At 41.7% G+C, this 20,868-nt stretch overlaps 2 protein-coding genes across 7 annotated transcripts in view; both read left to right on the top strand.

Annotated features, from left to right (window-relative positions):
* Positions 1-20,868, top strand: part of EXOC2 (exocyst complex component 2) — a 206,728-nt gene that overhangs the window by 16,848 nt on the left and 169,012 nt on the right. The gene's annotated exons all lie outside the window — the stretch shown is intronic.
* HUS1B (HUS1 checkpoint clamp component B) lies at positions 18,837-20,754 on the top strand. The gene has a single exon (XM_001158954.7). The coding sequence runs from the start codon at positions 19,648-19,650 to the stop codon at positions 20,482-20,484; it is 837 nt and encodes a 278-aa protein (XP_001158954.1). The 5' UTR covers positions 18,837-19,647; the 3' UTR covers positions 20,485-20,754.

Here is a 20,868-nt window from a genome sequence, read left to right as displayed (position 1 = left end):
ATGGGGAACCACAGAGTCTCCAGAGGAACCTATCCTTTCTGTAATGTTGGAGAGTATGGGGAACTGCAGAGTCTCCAGAGGAACCTGTCCTTTCTGTAATGTTGGAGAGTATGGGGAACCGCAGTCGCCAGAGGAACCTATCCTTTCCGTAATGTTGAAGAGTATGGGAAACCGCAGTCTCCAGAGGAACCTGTCCTTTCTGTAATGTTGAAGAGTATGGGAAACCGCAGTCTCCAGAGGAACCTGTCCTTTCTGTAATGTTGAAGAGTATGGGAAACCGCAGTCTCCAGAGGAACCTGTCCTTTCTGTAATGTTGAAGAGTATGGGGAACCGCAGTCTCCAGAGAAACCTGTCCTTTCCGTAATGTTGAAGAGTATGGGGAACCACAGAGTCTCCAGAGGAACCTGTCCTTTCCGTAATGTTGAAGAGTATGGGGAACTGCAGTCTCCAGAGGAACCTGTCCTTTCTGTAATGTTGAAGAGTATAGGGAACCGCAGAGTCACCAGAGGAACCTATCCTTTCCATAATGTTGAAGAGTATGGGGAACCGCAGTCGCCAGAGGAACCTGTCCTTTCTGTAATGCTGAAGAGTATGGGGAACCGCAGTCGCCAGAGGAGGCTGTCCTTTCCGTAATGTTGAAGAGTATGGGGAACCACGGAGTCTCCAGAGGAACCTGTCCTTTCCGTAATGTTGAAGAGTGTGGGGAACCACAGAGTCTCCAGAGGAACCTGTCCTTTCCGTAATGTTGAAGAGTATGGGAAACTGCAGTCTCCAGAGGAAACTGTCCTTTCCGTAATGTTGAAGAGTATGGGGAACCGCAGAGTCTCCAGAGGAACCTGTAATGTTGAAGAGTGTGGGGAACCACAGAGTCTCCAGAGGAACCTGTCCTTTCCGTAATGTTGAAGAGTATGGGAAACTGCAGTCTCCAGAGGAAACTGTCCTTTCCGTAATGTTGAAGAGTATGGGGAACCACAGAGTCTCCAGAGGAACCTGTCCTTTCCATAATGTTGAAGAGTGTGGGGAACCACAGAGTCTCCAGAGGAACCTGTCCTTTCCGTAATGTTGAAGAGTATGGGAAACCGCAGTCTCCAGAGGAACCTGTCCCTTCTGTAATGTTGAAGAGGTTTAAAGCAATGGGTTGATGGGGTGCCCATTTCTTTTAGAATGGAGAACACGTCTCTTCATGTACTCCTGCATGTCTGCGCACTATCACTGACCTTCCTTGATCATTTGAATAAATGAAAAAGAAAAGCAAAAAACAATGCTATTACCATGGCCAGTTCCCCCTAAAGTACTTAAAGGAGTTGAGAATTTCTAAATGTTTTTTGCTTTCTTTCCTCCACCCCCAGCCTGAGAGTCTCTTTTTTGGTGAAGAGCGAGAATTAGTATTGAGTCACAGTGGCTCAGAAAGGTTGAAAAGGGAAGACTTTTAAAATGTAGGTTTTATTATCAACAAGCAGGATAAGATTGTTGTTGAAAATTGTGTTACTCACAGTTCCAAGAGGGTGGGCAAGCCACACCACACAGGAAGCACTGGGGGTAGGTCAGGAGGCAGAGGGAGCCAGGGAAAGCATGGGCCAGACCCTTTGTTATGGTTTTCCCGGGAAGTAATGGCTAGGCAGGGTAGGCAAGCTGAGCAAGTTTAGGATTGGATCATCTGAATAATTTTTTGGAGGGCTCTGGGCTGTAGGAGTGGTCCCTAGTTGGCTGGCACCTGGGGTATGTAGGGCTGGGGGCAGTGTCCCTGATTGGAGGAGCCTAATTGAAGGGTATTCAGACCAGGCAAGTAGTTTGTGACCTCTAGGAATTAGCCAGTTCTCAGAGGGGCAGTCCCTTCCCTGGTCCACAGGCTCCAAAATGTCAAAGCATCATAAAGCACTGAAAACAAACAAACAAACAAACAAACAAACAAACATGGTTAATACAAGGGCCAGGGCTTTTTGTACCACAGCTTTAGGATTTAGTAGCAGAGAGGAGAAAAGATCAGTATAGTAGTGTTTCTTATTGCCAAGGAGAAGAGGCATAAATTTGACCTAGAAAAGAGTATGAGAAAAAGCCTTTACAATAGCTTACTCATTTCTCCCAGCAATTTTTGAAATTATTGTGTTTTGCACATTTTCTTTGTTTCCAACATAGCTTACCCTCATTATTACTGCAAGGCTTTGAGAAGTGTTCACAGTTCATATTTAGTACAAGGTAATTTTTTTTTAACAGGGTACGTGAACTTTTTTGAGGAAACATGACCCAAATGCTAGCTAGCTGAAAGAGTAAATAAATAAGTCACTTCTAAGGCTAAACAAATTCTGTCTTTATTTTTTTTTATAGAATTATTGAGGGAAAGGAAGTAATCATGTCAGCAGTCTTCATCATTCATTTGGAACCAACACTTGTTCTGTAATTATCATGGCAATAAAAAACTCATTTTGGCCTTATGTATTTTGGTATAATGATTCAAATTTGGCTAATTGCATGAGAATTATGATCAATTTGGTATTTTTGCTTAATTTCTAGCTCAGAGTTTGTTAGTTCTGTTATTCTTTGAACCAAGCATCGTAATATAAAATTTGATTGAAAGTGTTGGTAGTTCTCAATTTCTCATTTTTGGATTATTAGGGATTTGGAGAGTTTTCAGTCATAACTCGCTTAATTGCAGTTCGCTTTATTGTGCCTTGTAGATACTGCATTTCACAGATAATGCTTTTTTTAAAAAAAGCAAAATGAAGGTTTGTGGTAACCCTGTATTAAGCAAGTGTCTCAGCATCATTTTTCCAAGAGCATGTGCTCACTTCATGTCTCTGCGTCACATGTTGGTATTTCTTGCAATATTTCACACTTTTTAATTATTATATTTTTAAGTTCATTTGTGTTTCATATTGGGAAGGCAAATACAGATGAGAGAGATTGCTGCCAAAATAGTAAAAAGTTATATATTTTTTGAGTTTTGAAGTGTAAATCTGCTTTGTTTGGAGGCTTCCTCTAGGCAGAACCCCTCCTTGCCGATGGCATCTAGTAAATGAGGCCTTGGTGCATTATGCTGTACTTCTGAAAACATAGATCTCAAAATCTGTCCTGTTAGAAACGTTTTCGCTCCTCCTCACCCTAAGGAATCTGTTATTCCAAGAAATAGAAATCTTTTCTGTTTCCAGATAGTTTAAAAATTGCACTTTATATTTCTGAATAAATAAAATATATGACTATACACTGCTGCAGTTTCATAGCTTAACTTCTGTTAAGACAAATACTGTTGAGGCTTAAGTGGTACTAATTTAATGGAACACTAACCAGTGCAAATAAAAGACAATTGTATTGTTATCTTTTTTCTTAGATAAATGGGAATTTTTTTTTTTTGGCTATGGAGTCTCACTTTTGTCACCCAGGCTGGAGTGCAATGGCGCGATCTTGCCTCACTGCAACCCAGATTCAAGTGATTCTCCTGCCTCAGCCTCCTGAGTAGCCGGCATCCCAGGTGCCTGCCACCACGCCCAGCTAATTTTTTTGTATTTTTAGTAGAGATGGGGTTTCACCGTGTTGGCCAGGGTGGTCTCAAACTACTGACCTCAAGTGATCTGCCCGCCTTGGCCTCCCAAAGTGCTGGGATTACAGGGGTGAGCCACTGCGCCCGGTCGTGAATTTTAAAACAGAGTCTACAAACTTAATGAAATTTACCTTATCGTTTAGATCACATACACTAAAGCTCTGAGTAAATTGTAAACTGTACTTTAATTTTATAAGAATGCAACTTACTTATGTAAATATTGAAAACAAAGCTCTTGCAGTTTCTGGTCTGAGATGTAGGAGCTTGGAAGTCACCACTCGAATCCTCACAATAAGGAAAAAGCTAAACAGACTGAAAATCAGCAACTTCCCTTATATCCCTCAGAAAATTGAGGCCACAGGATAAGGAAAAAGCTAAACAAACTGAAAATCAACAACTTTTCTTATATCCCTCAGAAAATTGAGGCCACAGGGTAAACCACTGTCCCCTAAATGGGAGAGACAACAGGCAGATACAGAGCATCCCAACTTCTTAGTGCAGAAGCCTAGGAATGGAAGTTTCTGTGGGAAACCAGTATTGAGTTGCTTTAACCAATACAGCATATCCAGCTTTGAACAAAAAATTACAAGGCAGAAATGAAAGACAAAAACCACATTTTGAAGAAACAGAGCAAGCATTAGAACCAGATTCAGGTATGGTGGAGGATGTTAGAGTGATCAAACCAGCAATTTAAAACAACTATGATTATATGCTAAGGGTCCTAATGGGAAAAGTGGGGAACATGCAGCAGATAAGTAATGTGCACAGAGAGATGGAAACTTTAAGGAGGAATGAAAAAGAAATGGTAGAAATAACACTAACAGAAGAGAAGAGTGCCATTGATGAGCACATCAGTAGGCCAGACATAGCTGAGGAAAGAATCAGTGAACTGGAAGAAACATCAATAGAGTCTTCAGAAACTATAATAGAGAAAAAAGGTGGAAGAAAATGGAATGGAACAGCCAAGAATTGTGGGACAGTTACACAAAGTATAATGTATGTATAGTGGGAACCAAGAAGGGGAAGGAAAAAAAGAACAGAAGAAATATTTGCCGTAATAATGGCTGAGAGTTTTTTGTAATTAATGATAGTCCCAGATCTGGAAAGCTCAGAGAACAGTAGGCAAGCAAGTACCAAAAAATAAATAAATAAATAAAAAATAAAAAATCTACACTTAGCATATTGTATTCAAACTGTAGAAAAATATAAAAAATACCGAAGGATACTGAAGGAAGCTGGGGTTGGGGATGAGATGGACACCTTACATAAGGGAGACAAGAATGGAAATTACATCAGACTTTTTTTCAGCAACCATGCAAACAAGTAAGGAAAAAAGACCCACCTACATGGCATTCCATATCCAGTGAAATTATCCTTCAAACGTGAAGGAGAAATAAACTTTTTCCAGACGAAATTGAGGGGATTTATTGCCATTAGATTTGCCTTAACTATTAAAAGAAGTTAAAATGTTAAAAGTTGTTCTTTAGGGAGAAGCAAAATGATATAGGTCAAATACTTGGATCTGAAAAATTCAAGGATGAGTTTTAGAGAAGGAAAAAATGAAGTGGCTTCTGGGTTCCCTCCCCTCAGGTCCTGGCACCTGGCACCATGCCCAGCACCTACACTCCACATTCATGCTGAATGATATGGATGTGGAATGTAATGAATTGTTGGCTTAAAAAACAAATAGTTTTTCTTTTTTTTTTTTTTTTTTTTTTTGTTGTTGTTGTTGTTTTGAGACAGTCTCACTCTGTCACCCAGGCTCGGCTCACTGCAATCTCCACCTCCCAGGTTCAAGTGATCCTCCTGCCTCAGCCTCCCAGGTAGCTGGGACTACAGGAGTGCATCACCAAGCCTGGCTAGTTTTTGTACTTTTAGTAGAGACGGGATTTTGCCATGTTGGCCAGACTGGTCTCTAACTCCTGACCTCAAGTGATTTGCCTGCCTTAGCCTCGCAAAGTGTTGGATTACAGGTGTGAGCCACCATGCCCAGCCTTAATTTTTTTTTTTTTTTTTTTTTTTTGAGATGGAGTCTCATGATGTTACCCAGGCTGGTCTTGAACTCCTGGGCTCAGGTGGTCCTTCTGCCTCAGCCTCCTAAGTAGCTGGGACTACAGGTGTGCACCACTGCGCCTGGCTGAAAAAGACTTACTTTCTTGACCTACAGTTGCAACTTCTACATTTAAAGCTACCCCAATGGACTCATGGAAGAGAGGAATTTATTTCAGAGACTTGGCAAAACTCTAAATAAGAAATGAAAATATGTCTTTCCCTCAGCTCTATAGATGTTAATAATTACCTTATTGTGTCTTATGCAACAGAACATTTTCTTATGTGATGCGAGTTGTGGCATCATTTTGAGACCAATCATTCAGAGATTAAAGAGAAAGGAATTGAATATTTTCAGTGTAGACACTATGAGTTTTTAAAAGTCAAAAATTATTACAGATTTTCAGACTGGAAATGAAAGGTCACTGAAGCATTCTATGGATTTAATTTGCCATATTGAAAAGTATTGATCACTTTAACCTATGTGAACAGAAAGCCCTTTGAAGTCCTCCTTCCCTTTTTTTTTTTAAATTAAAAAAACTAAAGAGTTCTTCAGACCAAAAATGAGAAAACCACAGTGGATTATCCTCAGCTGTGATTGGGCCATTTCTTGCTATGACCTCAGTAGGAGTCATTATTGTAAAATACCAAACACCTATTTTCGTCCCTGGCTCTGCCTAAATTTTTGGCCCAAGGCAGAATCCAACAGATAGTACTGCCACCAGAAGGGGATCCTGCACAGGGACATACAGCCAAAGAACCTGCTTGTGTGGATGCTGAACTGAACCTCACGTTTGCAGACTTTGGCTTTAGCAACGAGCTCACCTTTGGCAGCAGGGTAGATAACTTCTGTGTCAGTGCTTCTTACACTGTCCTGGAACTCTTCTAGGCAACGTACGCAAAAGTACGATGGCTCTGAGATGGATGTTGGCAGCCTGGGAGTCATTCTCTGTGCAGTGGTCGGTGATCATCAGGTTTCTGTCTTACAATGGACAGAACTATAGCAGAGCTTCCAAAGTAGGTATATACCACATTCCCTTTACATGTCTATGGAGTATGAACACCTAAAGAAATTCCTGCTCCCAAACCCCAGTAAGAGAGGCACTGCAGAGGAAATCATGAGGGACCCATGGATAAATGTGGGCTATGAAGAGGAACTGAAACTACATCCAGCCACTCCCTGACTCCAGGGATCCCTGGCACACTGAGTTAATGCTGTCCTTGGGCTACATGTAAGGGAAATTCTGGACTCATTGATGGGCTACAGGACACCTCAGCTGGAGGGCCACACCATCACTGTGAAGTCCTTTCCTTAGCTGATCCCACCAACTGTTGCCATCCTTCTCCATCCTTCCAGGTAGAGCCTAGGGTCTCTGCCAGCCCAAAGCAGCGAGCCTACTCTTCCCACATTTTCTTTTTCCTCTAATAGAAAATCGTCACTTGAGGAGGATCAGGAGTCAGGTTGAAAGGCCAGCAGAACAGTCAAAGTGCCTGCCAGTCTTCTGCCTCACCTTGAGATGAAGACTGGCCCAGCACAGCCTCCAGCATGGCCCTGTGGCCTCCCCCTCCACCCACAGCACCAGCAGCAGTGGTGGAACCCCAGACAGAATCAACTGTTCCTAGGGTGTGTCCTCCAAAGGAGAACTCCCTTCATACTGTGCAGCTTTGGTTAGGACCGGCAGAATTTGCCAGAATGTATAACCTCAGCCATTCCCTCTAGCAACATTCAGGGCTGGCAGGGGGCCACAGGAGGTTCCTTATCTTCATCCACAGACACCTGTGTTTCAGGTTGGCTGGGAAGATCTGGCATGTAGCTGGAATGTGGGGAGTTCAAGCTGTGCTCGCTGCATTTCACATGGAGCAGGAAGATCCTGAGCTCCATGGAGTCCAAGGACATGGTGCAGGAGATCAGCCGGGTGTGGGATGCAGACAGTTGCAGGTGGTAATACTTGTCCTCGAGGAGCAAACATACCAGTTGAAGGTTCATTCATAAGCGTTTATTCCGCACCTTCATGTGCCTAGCACCAAGTAGGTAATAAAGAAATACAGTCAGCTCTTCATATCCATGGGTTCTGCATGGACAGATTCAACCAATCACAGATGGAAAATATTCAGAAAAAAACAATGCAGCAATAAAAAACAAAAACAATACAGTTTGATAACTTACATTGTATTATGTATTATAAGTAATCTAGAGATGATTAGTAATCTAGAGTATGCTGGTGGATGTGCGTGGGTTATATGCAAATACTATGCAATTTTATGTAGGGAACCTGAGCATCCCCAGATTTTGGTATCCACAGAATGTCTTAGGACCAATTACTTGTAGATCCCAAGAGACCACAGTATCTCTACTTTTACTGGCTGAATGGTAGAGATAAGTATAGAGGGGGTACGATTAATCCAGCCTGGGGCTGAGGGAGGTTAGGTTGGTGGAAGTGAGGTGAGGGAAGGTGTAGCTTCCCACAGAAAGTGATGACTGAATGGGTGAATGGTGGAAGTTAGTTGGCTAAGAAGCAGGTGGGATGGGTGTTGAGGGACCTGACGCTGAGTGTGACAGAACGCAGATTTCAGCAGTGAGCACAGGGCTGTGCAGGCAATGAGAACAGCACTTCTTTCACCTGGAAAGATAGGACAGAAGAATTAAGTTCTGGAATGCTGGAGGCCAACAGAGGGAGAAAGCATGCATCACCCAGAAGACAGTGTGGGAGACAATGAGGGGACTGTAGGAGAGACATGATGGAGGCACAGCATGGCTGAGTATCTTCCTGGGCATGACTTAAAGCATTAATGCCTGAAAATTTTCCAAAATTAATAATAGGCAACTATCCATAGATCCTGGGAGCTCAGAGAACACAGAGCAAGACAAATACCAAAAAATCTACACTCAGACATATCCTATTCCAGTTGCAGAAAATCAAAACCCAATAGAAACTCTTGAAAGAAGCACCTTACTATAGGGGAGCATAGATCAGAGTTATATGAGATGTCTCTTCAGAAACCATGCAAGGAAGAATAGAGTGGAGTGAAATAAAGTGCTGAAAGAAAAAAACCCAGTGTATTAGGGCTTTCCAGAGAAACAGAATCAACAGGATATGGATGGATGGATGGATGGATGGATGGATGGATGGATGGATGGATGGGAGGGGATTTATTAGGGGAACTGGCTTACATGACTGTGGAGGCTGAGAAGTCCCATGACAGGCGTCGGCAAGCCACAGAATCAGAGAAGCCAGTAGCATGGCTCAGTCTAAGTTTGAAGGCCTCAACCAGGGGAGCCCCCAGTGTATCTCTCAGTCTGAGGCCAAAGGCCTCAGAACCTGGGGGGCAGGGGTCACTGGTATAAGCCTGGGAATCCAAAGCTCAGAAGACCGTGGCATTCTGGTGATTCAAGAGCAGGAAAAGATGGGTGTCCCAGTTCCAAAAAGGAGAGAATTTGCCTTTTCTCTGCCTTTTTCTTTGATCAAGACCCTCAGAGGCTTTGTGGTGCCTGCTCACAATGGGTGACAACAGAGCTTTCTTACTTGGTCCACTGATTCAAATGCCAGTTACTCCCCAAACACCCTCACAGACACACCCAGAAATAATGCTTTACCAGCTCAGCTGTCTGGGTATCTCTTCTTCCAGTCATCACACTTACCACTGTCAAATCCTGTATACAAATGAAATGACCCTTCAGAAGCAAATGAGAAATACTTTCTCAGATAAAAGTTGAGGAAATTTGTTACCAGTAAACCTTCCTTGTAAGAAACACTAAAAGATATTCATCAAAAAACAACAAAGTGATAATGATGTAGATTAGAAACTCAGATCTACATGAAGAAAGGAGGAGCATTATAGATGAATGAAGGTAAAATACAGTTCTTAGTTTTTCTTTTTCTTAATTGATCTGACAGACAACTGTTTGTTCTGAAGAATAACAGCAACAAAACTTACGGTGATTATAGCTTATAGATAATTAAAATGAATGACACCAGTGTTGTAAGGGATGAGAAGAAGAAAGTGGGAATACTTTGTTATAAGGTACTTCCACTATCCATGAATGGGAAAGTGTTATTTGAGAGTGAACTTGGTTTAGTTGTAAATGCATATTGCAAACTCTAAGATAGCCACTGAAAAAAAAATTAAAAAAAAACAAAACATAATTGCCATGCTAAGAGAAGAGGGAAAATGGGACTTTTAAGGCAGTGAAAGTATTCAGTATGATACTGTAATGTTGGATACATGTAATGATAAGTTATACATTTGTCAAAACTCATAGAATGTACCACACAAAGAGCCCCAGTGTAAACTATGGAACTTAGTTAATAGTGTATCAGTATTGGCTCCTCATTTGTAACGGCTGTGCCACACTAATGCAAGATGTTAATAACAGAGGAAACAGGAGGGAGTGGTAGCGAAGGGGTATATGGAAACTCTAATTTTGATTTAATTTTTCTGTAAACTTAATAAAACTGCTCAGAAAAAAAAGTTGTAAAGTGCCAAAACAAAACAGTAAAGCACCAAGTTTCCCAATTCTAAATAATAATGTTAATTTAATAGACCTAAATTTTCTGGAAATTTTCTGGAAGGGATGCTGACCAGTTTTTGAAATTCCTGTTGTAAACATAAGTAACATTTGAATCATTTGCTCAATTTTGCATCAGTATGACTGCCGTGGTGAAGATGCCTTTACATATTTTCCAATGGTTTTGACTTTTCCTCCTAGTTTTTGATATATTCCAGTCAATATGAGGAAAATACCAGTGCTGGAAACAAGAGAAGTGTCTTCTACATCTGAAAATTAAGGAGTTACAGCTAAAAATGTTTCATGTGAGAATGGAGAAAGGATGCTGACTTGCCATCACCTAATGGATTGGCACACTCTTTTTGTGAAGGGCAATGTAGTAGTTTTTGGCCATGAGGTCTCAGTTGCTATTACTCAGCTCTACTCTTTTAGTGAGAAAGCAGCCTTAGATGACATGGAATCAAATGAATGTGGCTGTGTTCTGATAAAACTTTATTCACAAGAATAGGTAGCAGACCACATTTCTCTTGATGACTATAATTTTTTGACTCTTATTTTTATTTTCTGTAAGTTATTGGGGTACAGGTGGTATTTGGTTACATGAGTAAGTTCTTAGTGGTGACTTGTGAGATTCTGGTGCACCCATCACCCAAGCAGTGTACACTGCACCACATCCTGTAGTCTTTTATTCCTCAACCCCCTCCCCTTCTTCCCCCCAAGTACCCAAAGTCCATTGTATCATTCTCATGCCTTTGCATCCTCATAGCTTAGATCCCACATATCAGTGAGAACACACGATGTTTGGTTTTCCATTCCTGATTTACTTCTCTTAGAATAATAGTCTCCAATCTCATCCACGTCACTGCAAATGCTATTAATTCATTCCTTTTTATGGCTGCATAGTATTCCATTGTATATATATACCACAGTTTCTTTATCAGCTCATTGATTGATGGGCATTTGGGTTTTCCACGATTTTGCAATTGTGAATTGTGCTGCTATAAACGTATGTGCAAGAATCTTTTTTGAATATTGAGTTATTTTCTTCTGGGTAGATACCCAGTAGTGGGATTGCTCGATCAAATGGTAGTTCTACTTTTAGTTCTTTAAGGAATCTCCACACTGTTTTCCATAGCAGCTGTACTAGTTTGCATTCCCACCAGCAGTGTAGAAGTGTTCCCTGTTCACCGCATCTACACCAAGATGTACTGGTTTTTGATTTTTCGATTATGGCCATTCTTGTAGGAGTAAGAGGGTATCGCATTGTGGTTTTGATTGGCATTTCCCTGATCATTAGTGATGCTGAGCATTTTTTTCATATGTTTGTTGGCCATTTGTATATCTTCTTTTGAGAGTTGCCTATTCATGTCCTTAGCCCATTTTTTGATGTGATTGTTTTTTTTTTTTCTTACAGATTTGTTTGAGTTCGTTGTAGATTCTGGGTATTAGTCCTTTGTCAGATGTATAGATTGTGAAGATTTTCTCCCCCTCTGTGTGTTGTCTGTTTACTCTGCTGTTTCTTTTGCCATGCAAAAGCTCTTTAGTTTAGTTAGGTCCCAGCTATTTATCTTTGTTTTTACTGTCTTTGCTTTTGGGTTCTTGGCATGAAATCCTTGCCTAAGCCAATGTCTAGAAGGGGTTTTCCAACATTATCTTCTAGAATTTTTATAGTTTCAGGTCTTAGGTTTAAGTCCTTAATCCACCTTGAGTTGATTTTTGTATAAGGTGAGAGACGAGGATCCAGTTTTATTCTACATGTGGCTAGCCAGTTATACTAGCACCATTTGTTGAAATGGGTGTCCTTTCCCCACTTTATGTTTTTGTTTGCTTTGTCAAGGATCAGTTGGCTGTAAGTATTTGGCTTTATTTCTGGCTTCTTTATTCTGTTCCACTGGTCTGTGTGTCTGTTTTTATACCAGTACCACACTGTTTTGGTGACTATGGCCTTATAGTATAGTTTGAAATCAGGTAGTGTGATGCCTCCAGATTTGTTGTTTTTGCTTAGTCTTGCTTTGGCTATGCAGGCTCTTTTTTGGTTTCATATGAATTTTAGAATTGCTTTTTCTAATTTTGTGTAGAATGATGGTGGTAGGATTGCATGGAATTTGTAGATTGCTTTTGACAGTATGGTCGTTTTCACAGTATTGATTCTACTCATCCATGAGCATGGGATGTGTTTTCATTTTTTTGTGTCATCTACAATTTCTTTCAGCAGGGTTTTGTAGTTTTCTCTGTAGAGGTCCTCTGAAAGACCTAAGTTTTTGGTTAGGTATATTCCTAAGTATTTTATTTTATTTTATTTTTGCAGCTATAGTAAAAGGGGTTGAGTTCTTGATTTGATTCTCCACTTGGTTGCTTTCGGTATATAGAAGAGCTACTGATTTGTGTACATTAATCTTGTATCTGGAAACTTTGCTGAATTCTTTTATCAGTTCTAGGAGCTTTCTGGTGGAGTCCTTAGAGTTTTCAAGGTAAACGATAATATCTTCAGCAAACAGTGACAGATTGACTTCCTGTTTACCGATTTGGATGCCTTTATTTCTTTCTCTTGTCTGATTGCTCTGGCTAGGACTTGCAGTACTATGTTGAAGAGGAGTGGTGAGAGTGGGCATCCTTGTCTTGTTCCCGTTCTCAGAGGGAATGCTTTCAACTTTTCCCCATTCAGTATTATGTTGGCTGTGGGTTTATCATACATGGCTTTTATTACATTAAGGTATGTCCCTTGTATGCCAATTTTGCTGAGAGTTTTAATTATAAAGGGAAGTTGGATTTTGTCAAATGCTTTTTCTGTGTCTATTGAGATGATCATGTGATTTTTGTTTTTAATTCTGTTTATGTGGTGTATCATATTTATTGACTTGTGTATGTTAAACTATCCCTGCATCCCTGGTATGAAACTCCCTTGATCATGGTGGATTATCTTTTTGATATGTCGCTGGATTCAGTTAGCTAGTATTTTGTTAAGGATTTTAGCATCTATGTTCATCAAGGATATTGGTCTGTAGTTTTCTTTTTTGTTATGTCCTTTCCTGGTTTTGATATTAGGGTGATGCTGGTTTCATAGAATGAATTAGGGAGGGTTCCTTCTTTATCTTGTGGAATAGTGTCAAAAGGATTGGTACCAATTCTTTGAGTGTTTGGTAGAATTCTGCTGTGAATCCCTCTGGTCCTGGACTTTTCTTTGGTGGTAATTTCTTAATTACCATTTCAATCTTGCTGCTTGTTATTGGTCTGTTCGGGGTGTCTGTTTCTTCCTGATTTAAGCTAGGAGGGTTATATTTATCCAGGAATTTATCCTTCTCTTCTAGGTTTCTAATTTATGTGTGTAAAGGTGTTCATATTAGCCTTGAGGGATCTTTTGTATTTCAGTGGTGTCAGTTGTAATATCTCCTGTTGCATTTCTTAGTGCGATCATTTGGCTTTTCTCTCTTCTTTTGTTGGTTAATCGTGCTCATGGTCTGTCAATTTTGTTTATCTTTTCAAAGAACTAGGATTTGTTTTTTTTTTTTTTTTTTGAGACAAAGTCTTGCTCTGCCACCCAGGCTGGAGTGCAGTGGTGTGATCTCGACTCACTGCAGCCTCCACCTTCCAGGTTCAAGCAGTTCTCCTGCTTCAGCCTCCTAGAACCAGCTTTTTGTTTCATTTATCTTTTGTATTTTGTTGGTGTTTTTTCAATTTCATTTAATTCTGCTCTGATCATGGTTATTTCCTTTTTTCCGCTGGGTTTGGGTTTGGTTTGTTCTTATTTCTCTAGTTCCTTGAGGTGTGACCTTAGAGCATCTGTTTGTGCTCTTTCAGACTTTTTGATACAGGTGCTTGGGGCTATGAACTTTCCTCATGGCACCACCTTTGCTGAATCCCAGAGGTTTTGATAGGTTGTGTCATTATTGTCATTCAGTTTGAAGAATTTTTTAATTCCCATCTTGATTTTGTTTTTGACCCAATGCTCATTCGGGAGCAGGTTATTTAATTTCCATGTATTTGCATGGTTTTGAGGGTTCTGTTTGGAGTTGATTTCCAGTTTTATTTTACTGTGGTCTGAGAGAGGGCTTGATATAATTTCAATTTTCTTGAATTTATTGAGGCTCATTTTATGGCCTGTCATATAGTCTATCTTGGAGAAAGTTCCATGCGCTGTTGAATAGAATGTATATTCTGCAATTATTGGATGAAATGTTTTGTATATATCTGTTAAGTCCATTTGTTCCAAGGTATCATTTAAATCCATTCTTTCTTTGTTGACTTTCTGTCTTGATGACCAGTCTAGTGCTGTCAGTGGAGTATTGAAGTCCCCCACTATTATTGTGTTTCTGTTTGTCTCATTGCTTAGATCTATTAGTAATTGTTTCATAAATTTGGGAGCTCCAGTTTTAGTGCATATATGTTTAGGATTGTGATATTTTCCTGTTGAATAAGGCCTTTTACCATTACATAATGTCCCTCTTTGTCTGTTTTAACTGCTGTTGCTTTAAAGTTTGTTTTGTCTGATATAAGAATAGCTACCCCTGCTCTCTTTTGGTGTCCATTTGCATGAAATGCCTTTTTCCACCCCTTTACTTTATGTGAGTCCTTATGTGTTAGCTGAGTCTCCTGAAGGCAGCAGATTGTTTGTTGGTGAGTTCTTATCCATTCTGTGGTTCTGTATCTTTTAAGTGGAGCATTTAGGCCATTTACATTCAATGTTAGCATTGAAATGTGAGATACCATTGCTTTCATCATGCTCTTTGTTGCCTGTGTACTTTGTTTTTTTGTTTTTGCTTTGTAACGTGTATTTTTGTTATAGGTCCTGTGTGATTTATGCTTTAAAGAGGTTCTGTTTTGTTGTGTTTCCAGGATTTGTTTGAAGAGTTAGAGCTCCTTTTAGCAGTTCTTGTAGTGGTGGCTTGGTAATGGTGAATTCTCTCAGCATTTGTCTGAAAACAACTGTATCTTTCCTTCATCTATGATGCATAGGTTCAATGGATAAAAAATTCTTTGTTGATAATTGGTTTGAGGAGGCTGAAGATAGGGCCTCAATCCCTTCTAGCTTGTAGGGTTTCTGCTGAGAAATCTGCTGTTAATCTGATAGGTTTTCCTTTATAGACTACCTGGTGCTTCTATCTCACAGCTCTTAGTCTTAGCTCTTTCCTTAGTCTGAAGTGTGTATAACCTGATGACAGTGTGCCTAGGTGATGATCTTTTTGCAATGAATTTCCCGGGTGTTCTTTGTGCTTCTTGTATTTGGATGTCTGGGTCTCTAGCAGGGCTGGGGAAGTTTTCCATGATTATTCCCCATGTTTTCCAAGCTCTTAGAATTCTCTTCTTCCTCATGAACACCGATTATTAGGTTTGGTCGTTTAACATAACCCCAGACTCCTTGGAGGCTTTGTTCATATTTTCTTAGTCTTTTTTCTTTGTCATTGTTGGATTGGTTAATTTGTAGACCTTCGAGCTCTGAATTTCTTCCTTCTACTTGTTCAGTTTCATTGCTGAGACTTTCCAGAGTATTTTGCATTTCTAAAAGTGTGTCCAAAGTTTCCTGAATTTTTGATTGGTTTTTCTTTAAGCTATCTATTTCCTTGAATATTTCTCCCTTTACTTTTTGTATTGTTTATTTGATTTCCTTGCATTGGGCTCTGCCTTTCCCTGATCCCTCCTTGATTAGCTTAATAACTAACCTCCTGAATTTTTTTTTCAGGTAAATCAGGGATTTCTTCATGGTTTAGATCCATAGCTGGTGAACTAGTGTGATTTTTTCGGGGGTGTTGAAGAGCCTTGTTTTGTCATATTACTGGGGTTGGTTTTCTGGTTCCTTCTCATTTGGGTAGCCTTGTCAGAGGGAAGGTCTAGGGCTGAATGCTGTTGTTCAGATTCTTTTGTCCTACAAAGTGTTCCCTTGATGTAGTGCTCTCCCCATCTTCCTGTGGATGTGGCTTCCTGTGAGCCAGACTGCAAGATTGTTGTCTCTCTTCTGGGTCTAGCACCCAGCGAGTCTACCCAGCTCTGTGCTGGTACTGGGGGTTGCCTGCACAGAGTCCTGTGATGTGAACCATCTATGGTCTCTCAGCCGTGAATATCAGCGCCTGTTCCAGTGGAGGTGGCAGAGGGTGCAATGGACTCCCTGAGGGAGGGTCCTTAGCTTTGGTGGTTTAATGCTCTATTTTGGTGCTAGTTGGCCTTTTGCCAGGAGGTGGTGCTTTCCAGAAAGCATCAGCTATAGTAGTGTGGAGAGGGACTGGCAGTGGGCAGGGCTCTAGAACTCCCAAGATTATATGTCCTTTGTCTTCCGGTACCAGGTTGGGTAGGGAAGGACCATCGGGTTGGGGGGGATGGGTGGGTCTTGGGGGATGGGGGTGGAGTTCTGTACCTAGGGGGATTATGGCTGTCTCTGCTGAGTCATGCAGGTTGTCAGGGAAGTGGGGGAAAGCCTGCAGTCACAGGCCTCACCCAGCTCCCACGCAAAACTGAAGGGCCGGTCTCACAACCACCGTGCCCCCCGTGCCCCCGCCCCCCCGCCCCGACAACAGCCCCGAGTGGCAAGACGGCTTGAAAATCTGCCCCAGGCTACCTGCCTCCCAGCTGTGAACTAAAAAGGCTGGGTTCTATCCCCGCCTGTGGAGTCTGCACACCGGATTTGCGTCCTCTCCCAAGTTCTGGCCGGGAGGCTTCTCACTCCCTTGAAATTGTTACAAAGTTCAGTTAGAGATTTCCTCCACCCTGTGGAGTTGTACCCCCTGCTCCTCAGGCCACCTTCCAGATGGATCCCTGTGGTGCCAGGTAGGAATGGCCTGCAAGGGGACACAGTGAGCTCCCAGGGCTTTTCTGCTGCTTCCTCTACCCCTGTGTTTCGCTCACCCCTCCAGATTGACTCAGCTCCAGGTAAAGTCGGAAACTTCTCCCGCAAACAGACCTTCAGCTTCTCCAGTGGGAGTGTGTGTTCGGGAGAGGAAGGGCTCCTTTTCCCACTTCCACAGTTGGGGCACTCACAGTATTTGGAGTGTCTCCCAGGTCCTGCAAGAGCAGTTTACTTCCTTCAGAGGGTCTGAGATTGCTGGTTTGTTCTTGCAGTCTATCTGGGGCTAAAATTCACAATGCGAGCCTTCGCATGCTGCTCTGTCTGGACCTGCGATCTAAAATTCCATGTAGGGCAGTTAGGGAAAACACCTAAAAAGACTCTTGGGGGCGCTAATGACAGTTTGGGAAAGACTGCTCTAGAGGATTCGTCATTAATTACAAATAAGACAAAGATGCTTGCTGGCATCACTGTTATTCAGCAGTGTTTTGAAAATTACAGCAAACGCAATGTCAGTTAAATAAATGACATAAACTTTGAAGAGTAAAAGCCATAATTACAGTACATGAAGATAGTAAGATTTTCTACATTAGAGACATAAAAGGTCAATTGAAAAATGATTTCAGGAGAGCTCAGTGACTTGACTGACTTCAAGATACTGTATATTATGTGAACTCCCTAAGAACAGAACTGAATAATTCATTGACAGTCATAAAAAATGGTTTGAATAAGTGGGAGGATTTAATGTAAATATTTTAAATATCTTGGCTGGGCGCAGTGGCTCACGCCTATAATCCCAGCACTTTGAGAGGCCAAGGTGGGCAGATTACCTGAGATCAGGAGTTCGAGACCAGCCTGGCCAACATGGTGAAACCTCATCTTTACTAAAAATACAAAAATTAGCTGGGCATGGTGGCAGGCGCCTGTAATCCCAGCTACTCGGGAGGCTGAGGCAAGAGAATTGCTTGAACCTGAGAGGTAGAGGTTGCAGTGAGCCGAGATCATGCCATTGCACTCTAGCCTGGGCGACAAAAGCGAGACTTCGTCTCAAAAAAAAAAAAAAAAAAAAAAAATATATATATATATATATATATATATATATATTTTAAATATCCTGAAATTATCTTGAAATTTATACATTTCATACATTCATTTAAAAATTTGTGTTGAACACCAGTTGCATGGCAAATACTGTTCTAAATGCTGGGTGTACAGCAGTGTATGGAACAGATAAGAACTCCTCTAACTTACATCATTGTGGTTAGAGCTAGACGGCAAACAAAGAAGTCTAAGTATGTACTATATCAGGCTGGTGATAATTCCCATCAAAATTCCAGGAAGATTATTTTTAGACTCTGACAAAATATTTTAGAATTCATCTGGAGCAGTATCTGTGAGAGAATGAGAGAAGTTCTGAAAGATTGTCCTATTCGATATTGAAATATAATACAGAAATTAAATCACTGGTACAGGTTCAAGATAAGGCAGTGGGAGAAAATATAGAGAGGGCCAGGAAACATTCAAGCAAAAATGAGAATTTTTGTCTAAAATAAAATTGACATTTCAGGTTAGTGGAGAAGTGGATTGTTTAGTGAATTATATGTATCAGCTAGGCATTCGGTACTCCAAAAAAGATTTCAACTGAGTCAAACAACTAAGTCATAAAAACAGATAACATTAAAGTACCAAAAACAGGACTTTGAAAGCATGACCCTAGAAGTAGTAGAGAAAAGGTCAATAGGTTTGACATGAAAATACTCAATATTTCCCAAGGGCAAAGAATACCAAAAACAGTGTGAAAAGTCACATGATAAACTGGGGAAGATATTTACAGTACATGTAATGGACAGAGGGTTAATGTTCTTGCTAGATATCTTAAAATCAAGAAAAATAAACTCAGTAAAAAGATGCAAAGGGCATAAGATGGAATTCACACACAGTGCAAGTTGAATTTTTTTTTTTTTTTTGCCTGCCAGAGTGCTACAGGTAAAACAGATTGCTAATACCCAGTGTTGCTGGTGGGCTAGAGTGTTCATGTAGCTTTCTGCAGGCCAGTCTGAGAATATTTATTAGGATTTTAAAAGTGCATTCATTGACCAGCACTTCACTTCTGAATTTAATGCAAGGAAATAGTTGGGTAAATGGGCAAAACTATTTTGTACAAAAATATTCATTGTGTTCATAATAGCAAAAAATTGGAAATCATCCAAATGTTATTTGTGTTATAACTCCATACACTGGAAAAGTGAGCAGCCATGAAGATGGTGTAGATTTGTTTCACCAGCATGGAAAGGTGCCTGTTACATATTTAAGTGTGAAGATGAGGTTGTAAAATGTATGCCTGGTATGCTATGATTTCATAAGACACGTGGAACTATATCTTCTTATATGCCGATCGATGAAGATGGTATCAGTGTATATACCAAAGAGATTAAAAGTGGTTCTTTATCTGAGTGATGATTTTGTCTTCATTGTGTTTAGAATACTAAGTTTCAGCAGTGGAATGCCTACTCTTCTTATAACCAGAGTGGAAACGGAAGCATGTTGTGAGAGGGCCGGAGGGAAGGTGAGAACGGGCGTTGGGAGGCCCTTCCGTGGCTCCAGGCCTAGGGCTGCGGAACCCACAACAGAACCCGCAACCGCAACCAGGAACCCGAGTGCCTGCCTAGCTGGGGGCCGGAGGGAGGGCGGGGAGGGTAGCGCCACGGACCCCAGCGGACCGGAAGGGCTTGTGGCACGCGGAATCCCCCTCAGAGGGCCTCGAGCTGCCTTCCCTGTGGCATCATGAAGTTTCGCGCCAAGATCACCGGCAAAGGCTGTCTAGAGCTGTTCATTCACGTCAGCGGCACCGTCGCGAGGCTAGCGAAGGTCTGCGTGCTCCGCGTGTGTCCTGACAGCCTGTGCTTCGGCCCCGCGGGTTCCGGCGGCCTCCGCGAGGCCAGGCTGTGGTGCGAGGTGCGGCAGGGGGCCTTCCAGCAGTTTCGCATGGAAGGTGTCTCGGAAGATCTCAATGAGCTCCACCTGGAGCTGACGGCGGAGCACCTGTCCCGGGCGGCGAGAAGCGCAGCGGGCGCGTCCTCCCTGAAGCTGCAGCTGACCCACAAGCGCCGCCCCTGCCTCACGGTGGCGGTGGAGCTGGTGTCGTCCCTGGGCCGCGCTCGCAGCGTGGTGCACGATCTGCCCGTGCGGGTGCTTCCCAGAGGAGTGTGGCGGGACTGCCTGCCGCCCAGCCTGCGCGCCGCCGACGCGAGCATCTGCCTGCCGCGCTGGAGGACGCTGAGGAGCATCGTGGAGAGGATGGCGAACGTGGGCGATCACGTGCTGGTGGAAGCAAACCTCAGTGGCAGGATGACCCTGAGTATAGAGACGGAGGTGGTGTCCATTCACAGTTATTTTAAAAATCTTGGAAACCCTCCCAAGTCGGCCGTGGGTGTGCCTCAACACAGAGACCTGGAGAGCATGGTGCAAGTGCGGGTGGATAATCGGAAGCTTCTGCAGTTTTTGGAGGGACAGCAAATACATCCTACGACGGCCGTGTGCAATATTTGGGACAATGCTCTTCTTCAGCTTGTTTTGGTTCAAGAAGATGTCTCTCTTCAGTATTTCATTCCTGCCTTGTAAAAATTCAGCCAGCTTAGGTTTTTTTTTTTTTTTAAGCTTATGATCTTTTCAAAACTAAAACAGACCTTGAGTTAATTGGGTTGAAAATTTGGACCTTCACTGACTTACGCAGGGCGTATATTTTGTTGAGCCCTTCCTCCTTTGCAAAATTTATATTAAAGCATTGGTAAAACAGTTGGGTAGTTCATATTTTGTTTATTGGGTTTGTCAGGTTTTTTTCCTGCTTAAGATTCTATCAAAGTTATTCTTCAACTCTTTTTTTGGGGGGGGCGGTGAAACAGGGTTGTAATGAAATAAGTATTTTTGAATCCTGAAACAATTGCATCAGTATTTTATTATAAAATGCTGCTGTGTAAAGCGGGAAAGTTCTTCTTTTAAAATATG

Source organism: Pan troglodytes, chromosome 5 (genome assembly GCF_028858775.2).
Source record: "Pan troglodytes isolate AG18354 chromosome 5, NHGRI_mPanTro3-v2.0_pri, whole genome shotgun sequence".
Lineage (NCBI taxonomy): Eukaryota > Metazoa > Chordata > Mammalia > Primates > Hominidae > Pan > Pan troglodytes.
This window is presented reverse-complemented; position numbering and strand designations above follow the sequence as displayed.